This window comes from Callorhinus ursinus, unplaced genomic scaffold, assembly GCF_003265705.2.
Source record: "Callorhinus ursinus isolate GAN/ISIS: 27379988/994484 unplaced genomic scaffold, GSC_fseal_2.0 scaffold55, whole genome shotgun sequence".
Lineage (NCBI taxonomy): Eukaryota > Metazoa > Chordata > Mammalia > Carnivora > Otariidae > Callorhinus > Callorhinus ursinus.
Genome location: NW_027397117.1, coordinates 8,807,326 through 8,823,255, shown reverse-complemented (window position 1 = coordinate 8,823,255; position 15,930 = coordinate 8,807,326). Strand labels below are relative to the sequence as shown.

Here is a 15,930-nt window from a genome sequence, read left to right as displayed (position 1 = left end):
ACATCACATTATCATCACTGCTGTTAAATGAGATCACTTGATTAAGTTGATGTCTCTCCAGTCTTACCAGTTCCTTTTCCAGCAACCTGCCACTTAGTAGTGGCCACTTAAGTGCCACTTAAAAACTTTCCTCACGGGGTGCCTGGGTGGCTCGGTCGTTGGGCAACTGCCTTCGGCTCAGGTCATGATCCCAGGGTCCTGGGATTGAGCCCCGCATCAGGCTCCCTGCTCCGTGGGAACCCTGCTTCTCCCTCTCCCACTCCCCCTGCTTATGTTCCCTCTCTCGCTGTGTCTCTCTCTGTCAAATAAATAAATAAAATCTTAAAAAAAATCCACAAACTTTCCTTGATAATGCACAGTTCATTTAGAAACTGAAATGAACATAGTTCATTTCATAAAAGGTAGATCTTATGCCTATTGACATTCTATTAAATAAAGGAAAGCCTAGCATATATTGGCATTTATTGCATTAGTATTTACTGAGTAAAAAAATTATTTATCTTCCTAATAAAAGAATAATTGAATAAATCACCTTCTGCCAGCCGGAATCTCCAAGATGTGGTACTTGTTTAAACATCTATTGTTCTCCTGGCTCCAAAACACAGGTTCATTAAAACACATGCAAGAGAGTGTCTCTCCTTTGTATATTGGTTCTAGTAAAGACAGATGATGTTCTTCGGATTCTTGCATTGACAATATTGGCTTGGGCAGTGGGGAAATAACTTGGAATAGCCAAGGACAGATTTTCCTAAGGCATAGAATATTCTGCATGACAAAGGAGAGGCTATGATTTGGAAATGAAGTTGTAACAATGGCACCTGGGATGGATCCCGTAGCCTTGAGGAAAAATAACATTTGTATTATTTTTCCAGTCTGTTCCAGGAAGGGATCTCTTGTTACAGTGTACTTTAGGGCACACAGGGAGTTTTAACTCAATTTCAAGCAAAGATAGGAAGAAGCCTTGTGGACTGACTTCCTGATTAAGTAGGCAAAGATGACATGTGGTTTGATTTGTCCTTTTCAATTTTAAATGAACCATATCATATACACTAATTATGCATTGTCCTTCCTGTGTTAGAGTCCTTTTTAATGATACTCTTTGTGACCTGAGTGCAATTGTGGTCATTTGGGCAAAGCAACAATTTTGTGAAATCCCAGCTATTTGTTGAATGTCTAGTAGCATTTGGTAGGCTTCACATGTTGATTTGATTAGAGTGCTGACATCACTGTGCTGCTGACCAAAGGCCTAGGTCAGATCCTTGTGTTAATTACCTGCTTGTTTTGCTTTATTGATTGCTTAGAGAAATCACCCATTTATTTGGCCCATGTTTCTGAAATTTTGTGTCAGCATTTTCATCATATAGCCCTGCTCCCGGTTTAGGAACAAATAGTAGTCTTTAATATATATTATGTCAAGTCCAGAGTGCTTCCTGAATTTTTAGGATTCTGCATTACTGGTTTCCATTTGTCTAATCCAGCCTCTTTTTTCACAGTTCTGTAGTTATCTTCCGCTTCAGTTAGGCTTCTTTGTGACCTTAAGCAATTTTTTAAATCTCTGAGCCTCAGTTTCATCATCTGTAAAGAAAGAATCATAATAGCTCCTACATCACAGGGTTTTTAAATGAGAATTCAATGAGGTGATATCTTTAAAAAATAATAGCTTCCGGGCGCCTGGGTGGCTCAGATGGTTAAGCGTCTGCCTTCGGCTCAGGTCATGATCCCAGGGTCCTGGGATCGAGTCCCGCATCAGGCTCCCTGCTCCTTGGGAGCCTGCTTCTCCCTCTGCTTCTCTCTCTCTCTCCTCCTCTGTCTCTCATGAATAAATAAATAAAATCTTAAAAAAAAAAATAATAGCTTCCATTAAAGAAGATCTTAGTAAGTACCAAGAACAATGCTACACTTCTAAAATTTGTTGTCTCGTTTCATCCTCATAACAGCTTTATGATGTAGGAAGAAGTTATGGTAGTCACACAGGTAGTGATAATAGATGGCTTTTACTGAGTATGTGTTCCAGTACTTTACATCTTTCAGTTTAATCCTATAAATAATCTTACATGGTTAGTACTGCAATTGTCATTTTATGGATGAGGAAATTTAAGTACAGAGAGGTTAAGTAACTTGCCTAAATTCACAGAGCCCTAATGTTCAGTGGAGCTGGTTTAGAATCCAGGCTACACTTCTAGGTACTACTTTATCCCCATTTTTTTTTTAATGTTCAAAAAAATACTTATTTATAAAAAACACAGTGGGGTAAGTTTATATTGAGAAATGCAGCAATGAATACAGTTGAAGAGAACAGAGCAACTCTACAGTGATACATTGGCAGGAACAGGAAGAGCAAATGCACCACCCAGACCTGAATGCCTGCAGGCCTATTTTGTACACGCTCCTTTAGAAACACCACCCTGAAAAGATCTTATCAGTTTAGGTAAGAGAATGAGCACACATATAATCACAAATGTACCCTGATCAGGACTTTATTTAAAAATTAGCAAACAATACTGTAGAGACATTGATGTGTAAATTTCTAAAATGCTGCATCTTAAATTTAGTTGGCGAAGACCACATTTAGCTAGATACTAAACTGTAAAAAAAAAAAGCTTCCTATTGTTTGAAAATCGCAGTTTATTAAGTAGATTGTAAAAAAAAAAAAAAAGTAGGTCTTTGGGGGGGCCTGGGTGGCTCAGTCGGTTAAGCATCTGCCTTCGGCTCAGGTCATGATCCCAGGAGCCTGGAATTGAGTCCGGCGTCAGGCTCCTTGCTCAGTGAGGAGCCTGCTTCTCCCTCTGCCTGCCGCTCTCTCTGCTTGTTCTCTCTCTCTCTCTTTCTCAAATAAACAAAATCTTAAAAAAAAAGCATAGGTCTTTAATAAGAGAATTGGCTGTACAAGAGTACTCCCCTTTCACAAAAAAGGATTTTACTTCATATGGGAGTTACTGCTTCTGCTGTAGGATTGAACTGTTACAGCACTAAAAGGCAACCATTTAGGGAAGAGGCAGAAAAAGGAAAAGGGAATGCATGTAAGGCAATATTTCTTTTAGGTACAATAAGCATTCTAGTGTTTTAAGAAGACAAGATAAAAATTACTCAAGGCTAGCTTGGTTCTCACTGAATAAAAACAATGGACTAAATACTGAGCTCCTCTGTGTCAATCTAATAATCAATGCCTTGGTCACCATATTGGTAATCTCTGGGGTGGTCATCTTGGTACTCTCCATGATATTCATCTGGTTATTCTGCCTGATAATCACTGTCACTAATTTCAGCCCATTTGTTCCTGTTCCTTGGCTTCCATTGTGAATGACAGGTTCTCTGGGAGCAGCACAGTATTTGGGATCATATACTTGCCGCGCAAGCCCATACACATTCATTCCTTTTTGGGAAGCAACTTTGTTGGTTCCCATGTGTAGAGAAATTGTCGAGTTGTCCACTGGTTGTAATGTTAGCTTCTGGTCATAGGGGTCTCTTCTGGTACCTGGTGCTAACATCCCCGCCTGGCTGGCTCCTTTGTTGGTGTCCATCTGCAGACTAATTGTGGTCTGGTCAAAACATTTGTCACTTTGCATTTTGGGATCATAAAGATGCCTCCTGGTCCCGTAGGCTGTCATACCTGCCTGGCTGGTGCATTTGTTGGTTCCCATCTGCAAACCAGTTACACTTTGGCCAACTTTTAATTTTCCTTCATCAAAACGTCTTGTTTGTTTTTCATCATACTTAACTCCAGTGTCAATGGTTGTATGGAATCCTTTTGTTTTAGCCAGACCTGCCAGAGCCACCAGCATAGTCTGAACCTGGGTCATGTTTCCATTCTCAAAAAGATCATTTGCTTCAAATACGTCATGTGGCTTCATGCCATAAGCCTGAACAGCTTTAATAAAGTTGCCAATTTTCTCCACCTGAGGCCAGTTTAATGAGGACTCATTAACCTTCCTCACTGAGCCTGGCTGTAGCTTGTTTATGAGCTCAAAGAGGATGATGCCATCTTTTAAGCCCTACTGAAAGTTGGTGCCAATGCTCATGCCTGTCACCTCTTCTATCCAATTTTGAAGATCTTCTGCTTGAAGATCATAGTTGGAAGCAATCTTGTTCTTGACCTTGACGGAGAGCCCTTTAAGAAGGGCCCTTGTTGAAGTGGGTCATGGTGGCTCAGGTGGCGGGAAGAGGCTGCCCTCGGGTCTAGGGCCTGGGGGTTTCTCGTACTCAGCTTCCCTGCTCCTGGCCCCGAGGAGCAGCTGCAGCAGGAGATGCTTGGAGCTCGCTCCCCTGGGTGGCGCAGGAGACTCCCCGATGTGGCGGCCGTGGTGGGTATGGGCGATGCTTTGGTAGCACGGTCTGACTGGGTCCCACAGAGCCTCCTGCTCCGCTCCCCATTTTTTGTTTTAAATGAGCCGCTCCCCATTTTTTGTTTTAAATGAGAAGCTTAGGGGGGTTAATAAACTCACCAGAACTCCCATACCTTGTAAGTGGCAGAGCTAGAATATGAACCTAGATTTGTCTGATTTCAAAAATGTGCTCTTAATTATCACACTATACTGCCTCTAGACTATTAAAAACATTAAGCACTTCTGATGTGGTATTGTAGAATGGCTTGATTATACTTTAATGCAAGTCATGTTGCTGTGCTCACTCATACATGAAAAATGACATTGTGCCTTGATTGCAGGGGTACCACGCTTTGACTACTGCTTGACGCATGAACTTTACCTGTTGAATTGATACAGAAGATGAACACCTTTCAGGATATCTAGCAGGATTCTTGACATTGTTGGAATTCCCAGTAGTGATGTTAATGTTAATGATCCCATTTCTGGTGATTCAGCAGGGTGACTTGCCTGCCCAAAATGTCAATAACTGGTGGGAGGCAGATGGTACTGGGGAAAGGACATGGCTGTGGGATGAGACAGCAGTTTCTCCAGTTAATTCTAGCCCCCTCTCTGTTTACTGACGCCCCTTCCTAACCCTCTGGTTTTGCCCCATGTTCTTCCTGTAAGTGACTTCTCCCAGATGACTGACTTCTCTTAACTTCTGCCTACATAGATTAAGGATAAGTATAGTATTTCAGTGACCTACTTAGTAATGGATGTGTTGTATACTATGCCTGTAAAGAGGGAAGTTTACTCTGAAATTGTCCACTGCCAGCTAACCAGTAGGACTTAGGACATTTCTCAGTTTTAGGTTGTAGCCCCTAAATTCCTGAACTGAACTACTAAATCTTGATACAGGAAGTATTTTACAGATATTTAATTCCCACAAAGGAATGTGAGCCCAGACTGATGATGATTTACTTTATTTTGCAGGAAGGATGCCAATTCTGCACTGCTCAGTAACTACGAGGTAAATAGCTTTGAAGTGAACTATTGAATTTTCCTCTCTGGTAGTTTGCCCTTTGCTTCTGAAGATTATTGAATTAGTTTTAGTTAAAATGACTGAATTCATTTGGATTTTTCTACTTTATAGGACAGATGGCACCATCTGGTGGACCTTGGAATTATAAGCTTGGTAAATTATGCATAGTAATTCAGGGAAGCTGGGAAGACTTTAGTTTATAGTGGGCAACCTTCCCCAGATCCCAAATATTTTAGATCTTCATTTGATGTGCCTTCATGGGATGGAAGGATCTATTTTGGAACTGTTTCTGTCTGCAACATTTTTCATTAAAATGCTTATGCCTTTTCCTAATTACTACTCTTTAACTATAAAATGCTTTTATATGTTATTATTTTGATCCTCATAATAGTCTCAAGTATTAACACTTTCATTTTGAAAGTGACAGCTTAGTTGACGCACCATTGTGAATAATTTAGTATGAACTAGCAGATTTGGAATTTGGGGGCCTGGGGGTTGGGTTGCTGGAGAAAGGGAGGAAAAAAGGAAAGAAGTTGGTGAGAGGGGAGATAATAACATTATTTTTGTCTACCTTCTAGTTTGCCTTTGTTGTTGTTTTGTTTTTTAAGACTTTTTATTTATTGATTTGACACAGAGAGACACACTGAGAGAGGGAACACAAGCAGGGAGAGAAGGAGAGGGAGAAGCAGGCTTCCCACGGAGCAGGGAGCCCGATGCGGGGCTTGATCCCAGGACCCTGGGATCATGACCTGAGCTGAAGGCAGACACTTAATGACTGAGCCACCCAGGTGCCCCTAGTTTGCCTTTGTTTTGTTTGGTATTAGCAAAGCCATCTGATAGGTTAACTCCAGGTATATAAAGAACCATTCATACTTTCACTGTCAATTTTTCGTTTTCCAGAATCTAAATTCTTGAAGACTTTAGGAGATTTGAGTCTCCATTGTGTGTTATAGAAAATAGAAAGTAGTGGGATTAACACAGTTGGCCACACTCCTTCCTTAAATTGTTGCTACTGATAACAGGAAGGAAATGGTTGTTAGTCAAGCCATTGGCTTTTAGGAACTTCCTTGTCCAGTTTGGATTCTGCTAAATGTTTGGGTGTTTTATCCATTGGGGAAACATCACATTAATTAGGTCACATGACACTATATCTGAAAAAATAATGACAGGCAGGGGAAGGATTGTATTATATCTAGTAATGGTTTATGAACCTATGCTTAACTTCCTTTAGTTCTCTAGCATAATCTCTAAAATAGGATATCCTCTGCCCACCCTCCTCCGCACTAACACATATATGTTTTTCCCTTGTGGGGAAAGTTTACTTCTAAAGTTCTGTAGCATTTTTTTTTCTTTTTTTTGTAAAATTTATCACTTGCCTCGTAATTTTTCTTTCTCAGAAATAAATTTATTAGATTTCATATTAGTGAAGCAGGATCCTGTTTTAGAAAAAACTTATTTTTAGGAAAAACAACTTTTACCTGAGGCTCAGTTGACAGATAACATTAGTTTCAGGTGTACACTGTAATGATTCAATATTTGTACATTGTGAAATTACCACAATGAGTCTAGTTAACATCCATTACCATATATAAAGATTTTTTCCTTGTGATGAGAACTTTCTAAGATTTAATCTCTTATCAACTTTCAAATATTCAGTACAGTTTTACTTTAGTCACCATGCTGTGCATCTTATTTTATTTATTTTGTAACTGAAAATTTGTATCTTTTGACTCCCTTACTGATTTTGCCCACCCTCTACCTCCTGCCTCTGGCAGCCATGAGTCTGTTCTCTATGTCTGTGAGCTTGGTTTTTTTTTTTTTCTTAAGATTTTATGTATGTATTTATTTGTTTGTTTATCTATTTGAGAGAGAATGTATGCACATGCTAGCTGATGGAGGAGCAGAGGGAGAGGGACAAGCGGACTCTGCTGAGTGTGGCGCCCAGGGCGGGGCTTGATCCCACAACCCTGAGATCATGACCTGAGCTGAAATCAGGAGTCGCACGCTTAACCGACTGAGCCACCCAGCACTCCCTAGTTTTTATTTTGTTTTTTTAAGATTCCACATATAAGTGAGATCCTACAGTATTTGTCTTTCTCTATCTGACTTATTTTACTTAGCGTAATACCCCAAGATCCATCCATGTTTCAAATGGCAAGATTTCATTCTTTTTTATGGCCAAATAATATTCCATTGTATATATAAAAACCATATTTTTTTATTCATCTGTTAATGGACACCAAGGTTGTTTCCATATCTTGGCTATTGTAAATAATGCTGCTTTGAACATGGTGGTGCATATGTCTTTTGAGTTAATTTTTTTATTTTATTTTGATAAAATACCCAGAAGTGGGATTGCTGAATCATATAGTGGTTTTATTTTTAACTTTTTGAGGAACCTCCATACTGTTTTCTATAGTGGTTGCATAAATTTACATTCCCACCAACAGTGCATAAGGGATTCCTTTTCTTCTCATCCTTGCCAACACTTACTATTTCTTGCCTTTTAGATGTTAGCTATTTTAACAAGTGTGAAGCGATATCTCATTGTGGTTTTGATTTGCACTTCCCTGATGATTAGTGATGTTGAGCATCTTTTTATGTGTCTGTTGGCCATGTGTGTGTCTTCTTTTGAAAAATGTCTGTTTAGGTCCTCTGCCCACTTTTTATTTTTTTATTTTATTTTATTTTATTTTATTTTTTTAAAGATTTATTTATTTATTTATTTGAGAGAGAATGAGATAGAGAGCACGAGAGGGAAGAGGGTCAGAGGGAGAAGCAGACTCCCTGCTGAGCAGGGAGCCCGATGTGGGACTCGATCCCGGGACTCCAGGATCATGACCTGAGCCGAATGCAGTCGCTTAACCAACTGAGCCACCCAGGCGCCCCTCTGCCCACTTTTTAATGAGATTGGTTTTTTGGTATTTAGTTCTGTAAGTTCTTTATATATTTTGAATATTAACTCCTTATCAGATACATGATTTGCAAATCTTTTCTCTCATCTAGTAAGTTGTCTTCATTTTGCTGATGGTTTCCCTTGCTGTGCCTTTTAGTGTGATGTAGCCCCACTTTTTAATTTTTGCTTTTGTTGCCTTTACTTTTGGTGTTAAATAAAAAAAAAATCATCACCAAAACTGATGTCAAGGAGCTTACCTCCTGTGTTTTCTTCTAGGAGCTTTATGGTTTCACAACTTGCATTCAGTTCTTTAATTCATTTGAGTTCATTTTTGTGTGTGGTGTAAGATAGTGGTCCAGTTTTCCCAGCACCATTTATTGAAGAGACTCTCTTTTCCCCATTGTATATTGTTGGCTCCTTTGTCAAAAATTAACCACATATGTGTGGGTTTATTTCTGGACTATCTATTCTGTTCCATTGATTTATGTGTCTGTTTTTATGCTGATACAATACCATTTTGATTTCTTGGTTTTGTAATATAGTTTGAAATCAGGAAGCATGATGCCTCCAGCTTTGCTCTTCTTTCTCAAGATTGCTTTGACTATTCAGGGTCTTTTGTGGTTCCATAAAATTTTAGGATTGTTTGTTCTATTTCTGTGAAGAATGCCATTGGAATTTTGATAGAGATTACACTGAATCTGTAGATTGTTTGGGTAATATGGACATCATTAATTCTTCTAATCCATGAGCATGGAATATCATTCCATTTATTTGTGTTTTCTGCAGTTTCTTTCATCAGCATCTTATCCTTTCAGTATATAGATCTTTCATTCCTAGGTTAAATTTATTCCTAGGTAATTTATTCTTTTTGATGCAATTGTAAATGGGATTGTTTACTTAATTTCTCTGTAATTTTACTGAATTCATTTATTAGTTCAGTTTTTTGGTAGAGTCTTTAGGGTTTTTTATATGTAGTATCATGTCATCTGCAAATAGTGACAGCATTACCACTTTCTTTCCAATTTGGCTGCCTTGTATTTTCTTGCCTAATTGCTCTGGCAAGGACTTCCAATACTGTGTTGAATAAAAGGGGCAAGAGTTGCATCTTTATCTTGGCCTGATCTAATAGGAAAAGCTTTCAGCTTTTCACTGTTCAGTATGATATTAGCTGAGGGCTTGTCATATATGGCCTTTACACATTAATGTATGTTCCCTCTAAATCCAGTTTGTTGAGCGTTCTTATCATAAATTGGTGTTGAATTTTAGAAAATTCTTTGCATCTATTGAGATGATCATATTTTAGGAAAATTTACTTTCAGATATACTCCATATATTTGTGAGGTCAGAGGAGATCAGTGATATGGTATATGTTGATAAGGAAACATTTGAAATATTTTCAGTACACTAATGAATTTGGATTATTTGATTTAGATAAAAGCATTTTAAAAATGGCAGCTGCTTCTCAAACTCATGTTCGTTCTAATGCAAGAGGTAGGGTGAGGGTCTGTGAAAGAAAAGAGGTACTGTCCTACTTCTTCTTCAAAATCATTGACCTTGAAATAGATACATTTCTCACATTCGTTCATAAAAGTATTTTATCACTTCCTAGGTGTTCCAGTTACTGACTGATCTGAAAGAGCAACGGAAAGAAAGTGGAAAGAACAAACACAGTTCTGGGCAACAGAACTTGAATACTATCACATATGAAGTAAGCCTTTGTTTCTGGAGGAGCTACCCAAACTGCTATTGAGGGGGGTTGGTTTATTCTGCAGATGACTAGCCACCAAATCATGACTACCTCTTACTTGATTTGAGTAGTTTTACTATAACCCAGTTTTTATTCTGTTTATACAAGTGGAAGGAGTTTGGCCAGTGGTGAGGGTTAGCCATTGATAAAGTTGGAGGGAATAGTCAAAAGACTGCCCTCAATTCTAACACCCATTTGCAAGTCAAGGGTCCCTAAGACCACCCTTGGGTTCAGTAATTCACTGGAAATATTCAGAACTCACTGAAGGCTATTGTATTCATAGTTACAGTTTATTACACGAAAAAGATACAGATTAAAATTGGCCAAGGGAAAAAGCACATGGGTCAGATTTTAGGAGAAATTCCAACTCAGAGCTTCTGTTGTCCTCTAATATGGAGTCAGAACATGTTTCTCTCTTGAAATCGGTGTGATAATACATACAGAATATTTTCAACTAGGGGAGCTCAGCTGAACTTCAGTCCTGAATTTTTATTTGGGCTCTATCATATAGGTGTGATTGAATGATTGATTTCCTATGTAGTTCATCTCAGCCTCCAGGTACATTGATCCAGAGCCCCTACCCTAAGTCACATTTTTAAGACTATTCAGTATGACCAAGGCCTCCAGACAAAGATACTCCTATTGAGTATAACCTTCCAAGGGTCTAGAGATTGCCTCCCAGAAGTTGAAGGCAAAGACCAAACCGTATCTTTGGGCAAAGCCAAATTCTTTATTACACAAAAGGTAATGTTTTTTATTGTAAAAAACTTAGAAAGCACCAAAAAATATAAAGAAGAAAGCAAAAGTAATTTACAATTTTAACATCTAGTTGACATTTTGCTATGTTTTCTCCCAACCTTAGGCTTTCTTTATCCTTAAAAAAGTTTAAGCCATCATATTTGTTTTATGTGATGTTTGATTTTGTATCTGCCATTTTAATTTTTCTATTATTTTCTTTCAAATCTGATTTGTCTCTACAGAGGATCTAGTTTTAATTATCTTTATCTTTCCAAAGACACAATTAAACCTGAATTAAGTTACTATAATCCCTTTTAAGGAAATTAAGGGGTGTTTAGCACTTTTTGTCACCATTCGTCCCCATCCAGTTTTGTTCATCTAATCGTGTGTTTAAAGTCCTGTCATGGGGCGCCTGGGTGGCTCAGTCGTTAAGCGTCTGCCTTCGGCTCAGGTCATGGTCCCAGGGTCCTGGGATTGAGCCCGGCATCGGGCTCCCTGCTCCGCGGGAAGCCTGCTTCCCCCTCTCCCACTCCCCCTGCTTGTGTTCCCTTTCTGGCTGTCTCTCTCTGTCAAATAAATAAATAAAATCTTAAAAAAAAATAAAAATAAAGTCCTGTCATTCAGGAGCACCTGGGTAGATCAGTCATTAAGCACCCCATTCTTGATTTAGCTCAGGTCATGATCTCAGGGTCCTGAGTTCGAGCCCCGCATCGGGCCTGCTTAAGATTCTTTCTCCCTTGGGGCACCTGGGTGGCTCAGTCGTTAAGCGTCTGTCTTCAGCTCCGGTCATCTCAGGGTCCTGGGATCGAGCCCCACATCAGGCTCCCTGCTCAGCAGGAAGCCTGCTTCTCCCTCTCCCACTCGCCCTGCTTGTGTTCTCTCTGTCAAATAAATAAATAAAATCTTAAAAACAAAATGAAACAAAAAAACTTTCTCCCTCTCCCTCCCCCCAGCTTGTTGCATGCACGCTCTCTCTCTCTCTCTCTCAAATCAATCAATAAATAAAATCCATCATTCATTTATTCACTTATGTTCTTTTATGTTATACCATTCATCTCTTTAAAAAAAGATAATGTCGGTAATGAGTTTTGTAGCCAGATTTCAAGCTGTCACGTACTCTTACTACACACTTGAATCAGTTTAAACTCACTCCCACTCTGTTACATATTTGTTAAGTTCTTGCTTTTAATTCACAGTGCCTTAAGGAAACTTATTGTGGTGTTAAATGTTTTGAGACTTTTTATGCCTGAGAATGTATTTCTAGTGTTCTTAATGTGAATGACACCTCATCTGAACACGGAGTTCTTGGGTTCAGCTTTCATTCTGCAAGGCTCTGTAGGTATTACTTAGTCTGTTAGTGTTTGTTGTTATGGAGGAGTCTGAAACCAACCTGATTTTTGCACCTGGGAGAGACGCTTAACTTAGGTGCTTGAGGTTACTGTTTACTTTCCAGGTTTGAAGTTCCTTTCAAGTTATGTCTAGGTGGGGTTGCCGCTTTAAAAAAAAGCAAAAGCCTTTCATTTTGAGATAATTACAGTCTTGCAGAAGAGTTTTGCAGAAAGAAGATGGTGCTGAGAGTTCCCATATGCCCTTCTTTAGTTGTCCCTGATGTTAACATCTTATATAACCATGGCACAATTATCAAAACTAACAAAATTACACAAAGATCAAATTTTCTCAGTTTTTCCATTAATGCTCTTTTTCTGTTCAGGGGTGCTGTTTTGTATTTAGTTACCATGTCTCCTTAATATCCCCCAATCTGTAATGGGTCCTTAGTCTTTCCTCATCTTCCATGCATGACCTTGACACTTCTGAAGAGTAATGGTCAAGTATTTTGTAGAATGTCCCTCAATTTTGGTTTGTTTGATGTTTTCTTCTGACCAGACTGAAGTTATGGCTTTTGGGGAAGAATGCCACAGAAGAGATGTGCCCTTCTCATTGCATGGTACAGGGTACATGATATCAGTGTCTTCTTACTGAAGTTGTGAACTTTGATTACTTGGTTAAGATGGTATATGCCTGGTTTCTCTACTGTAAAGTTACTGGTTTTCCATTTCCATTTTGTATCAGTTAGAAAGGAGTTGCCACATTCAGCCCATTCAAGGGGGAGGGGATTAGCCTTCACCTCTTGAAGGGAAGGAGATCAAAGAATTTGAGGACATGTAACCATCACAGTAGGGCGCCTGGGTGGCTCAGTTGGTTAAGCGACTGCCTTCGGCTCAGGTCATGATCCTGGAGTCCCAGGATCGAGTCCCGCATCAGGCTCCCTGCTCAGCAGGGAGTCTGCTTCTCCCTCTGACCCTCTTCTCTCTCGTGCGATCTCTCATTCTCTCTCTTTCAAATAAATAAATAAAATCTTTTTTTTTTTTTTAAAGATTTTATTTATTTATTTGGGAGAGATATTTGAGAGAGAGAGAGAATGAGAGATAGAAAGCACAAGAAGGAAGAGGGTCAGAGGGAGAAGCAGACTCCCTGCTGAGCAGGGAACCCGATGCGGGACTCGATCCCGGGACTCCAGGATCATGACCTGAGCCGAAGGCAGTCGCCTAACCAACTGAGCCACCCAGGCGCCCAATAAATAAAATCTTTAAAAAAATAAAATAAAAAATAAAACCATCACAGTAATTAATAAATATTTTGAGAAGGATGCTTTGAGGCTATGCAAATATCCCACTTAAAGCTTTTAGTATTAATTTTAGTATTCATTGGTATATCTTTCCTGCAGTAATTATTACTATGGTTCAATTCCCTAATGGTGATTTATTTCCCTCATTCCTTGCACATTTAACACAGAATTCTTCTGTAAGAAACACTTGTTCCTTCTCATCCTTTTATTTACTTATACCCATATGGACTGGTGACTATTTTATTCTTTGGGTTCCCTGTTTTTATTTTCTATTTTATTTTATTTTTTTGAGTTTTCAAACTTTTTTTAATCCATGTTTATTTCCTTTTTTATTTAAATTCAGATGATTAACATATAATGTAATATTGGTTTCAGAGGTACAGGTCTGTGATTCATCAGTCTTATATAATACCCAGTGCTTATTACATCTCATGCCCTCCTTAATGTCCATCACCCAGTTAGCCCATCCCTCCACCCCCCTCTTCCCCAGCAACCCTCAGTTTGTTTCCTATGATTAGGAGTCTCTTGTGGTTTGTCTCCCTCTCTGGTTTCTTGTTTTATTTTTTCCTCTCTTCCCCTATAATCCTGTTTTGTTTCTTAAATTCCACATATCAGTAAGATCATATGATAATTATCTTTCTCTGATTGATTTATTTCGCTTAGCATAATACCCCTCTAGTTCCATCCATGTCGTTGCAAATGGCAAGATTTCATCTTTTTGATGGCTGAGTCCATTATATATACGTATGTATATATACATATATATGTATCACTAAAAAAATTTCCTGAAATAAAGCACAATTGTCAGATTGAGTTTTTTCTTTTTTAAAATCAGAAAAGCTTTCTTCTAGAAAGTCATTCATTATTCTTCCTATTCTAGCCACTGGTTTTCTTTTTGAGGAATTCCCATTATATGAAGATTGACTCTCCTGAAGGCATATGTTTTATAGAAGATTTTTTTTTTTTAAGATTTATTTATTTGAGAGAGAGAGCAGGCAGGTATATGGGGGGGTGAAACAGGGGAGGGAGAGGGACAAGCAGATTTCATGCTGAGCGTGGAGCCCTATGCAGGGCTTGATCCCATGACCTTGAGATCATGACCTGAGCCAAAATCAAGAGTCAGATGCTCAACTGACTGAGCCACACAGGTGCCCTTTTATAGAAGATTTTTGAAATAAAATTTTAGAATACTAAATTATAGCCATTGTCTTCCCTTTTTCTCATTCAGGTTTTTTTTTGCCTTATGCTTACTTTTTCTTTCTTTTTTTTGGGTAGACATTAAAATATATATCAAAAACACCATGCAGGCACCAGAGTCCTGAGATTGTTAGAGAATTTCTCACAGCAATGAAAAGCCACAAGTTGACCAAGTAAGTAAAAAAATTTTTTTAAATATTTTATTTAAATTCAATTTAGTTAGCATATGGTATATTATTAGTTTCAGGGGTAGAATTTAGTGATTCATCAGTTGCATATAACACCCAGTGCTCATTACATCAAGTGCCCTCCTTAATGCCCATCATCCAGTTACCCCATCTACCCACCCACCTCCCCTCTAGCAACCCTCAGTTTGTTTCCTACAGTTAAGAGTCCCTTATGGTTTGCCTCCCTCTCTGTTTTTATCTTATTTTATTTTTCCTTCCCTTCCCCTATTTTCCTCTGTTTTGTTTCTTAAATTCCACATAGGAATGAAATCATATGGCTTTGTCTTTCTCTGACTTACGTCACTTAGCATAATACCCTCTAATTCCATCCATGTTGTTGCATATGGCAAGATTTCATTCTTTTTGATGGCTGAGTAATATTCCTGTGTGTGTGTATGTGTGTGTGTGTGTACCCATACCACACTTTTATCCATTCATCTGTCAATGGACATCTAGGCTCTTTCCAGATTTTGGGTATTGTGGACATTGCTGCTATAAACGTTGGGGTGCATGTGCCCTTTCAAATCACTGTAGTAGAAATTATTTTAAGTAGGAAAAGTGTGTGGCACATAATGAAAATGATAAACCATCCTCAGCAATGGTATATTTCTATTTCATTGGGTTTTGAATTATAATTAACATACAGTGCCTTTCAAAGTAGGATTATGGTATTGTGGATAAGACAACTGAGACTTAGACACAAGGATCCTTCTAGAGCCAGAAACAGAATTTATTGGGATTTTTTAAATCTTAAAATCTTTTTGGGTTTTTTTTTTTTTTTTTGAGTCCCAGTTCTATGACCTGCCCCATAACCTCTTTACAGCACTCAGACCAAATTTGTTGAAAATGGGCATCACAAATTAAAGTGATCTTTATAAAGTTGACCAATTAAGTCATTTGAACTTTGTGTTTACTTGGGACAAAAATGGCTTGATAATGTTCTGTCTTCTCTTTTAGAGCTTGATTACTTTTCCTGGTGACTTTCTTGAATAAGTTAAGCTTATAGGAATTAAAAACATAATTGAGAATTAGATTAAGAGTGGTGCCTGGGTTGCTCAGTTGGTTAAGCGTCTGCCTTCAGCTCAGGTCATGATTCCCAGGTCCTGGGATCGAGCCCCACATTGGGCTCCCTGCTCAGTGGGGAGCCTGCTTC

The 15,930-nt window shown here is 38.6% G+C and overlaps 1 protein-coding gene, 1 long non-coding RNA gene and 1 pseudogene across 6 annotated transcripts in view; 1 reads left to right on the top strand and 2 right to left on the bottom strand.

Moving 5' to 3' along the window:
- The window catches only part of CRCP (CGRP receptor component), a 53,803-nt gene that overhangs the window by 6,815 nt on the left and 31,058 nt on the right, over nt 1-15,930 (top strand). For 2 of the 5 annotated variants that reach the window (XM_025864695.2, XM_073884152.1), the window contains exons 2-4: nt 5,298-5,334; nt 9,852-9,950; nt 14,629-14,723. In XM_025864695.2, coding sequence (XP_025720480.1) covers nt 5,298-5,334; nt 9,852-9,950; nt 14,629-14,723 — 231 coding nt within the window. Of the gene's footprint in view, nt 1-5,293; nt 5,335-9,851; nt 9,951-14,628; nt 14,724-15,930 lie in introns of those variants that run through there. The other 3 variants (XM_073884153.1, XM_073884155.1, XM_073884154.1) reach the window with 3 other exon arrangements.
- Nucleotides 1-15,930, bottom strand: part of LOC141371058 (uncharacterized) — a 54,980-nt gene that overhangs the window by 16,768 nt on the left and 22,282 nt on the right. The window lies entirely within an intron of this gene.
- On the bottom strand, nt 3,067-4,140 carry LOC112817539 (calponin-3 pseudogene; annotated as a pseudogene).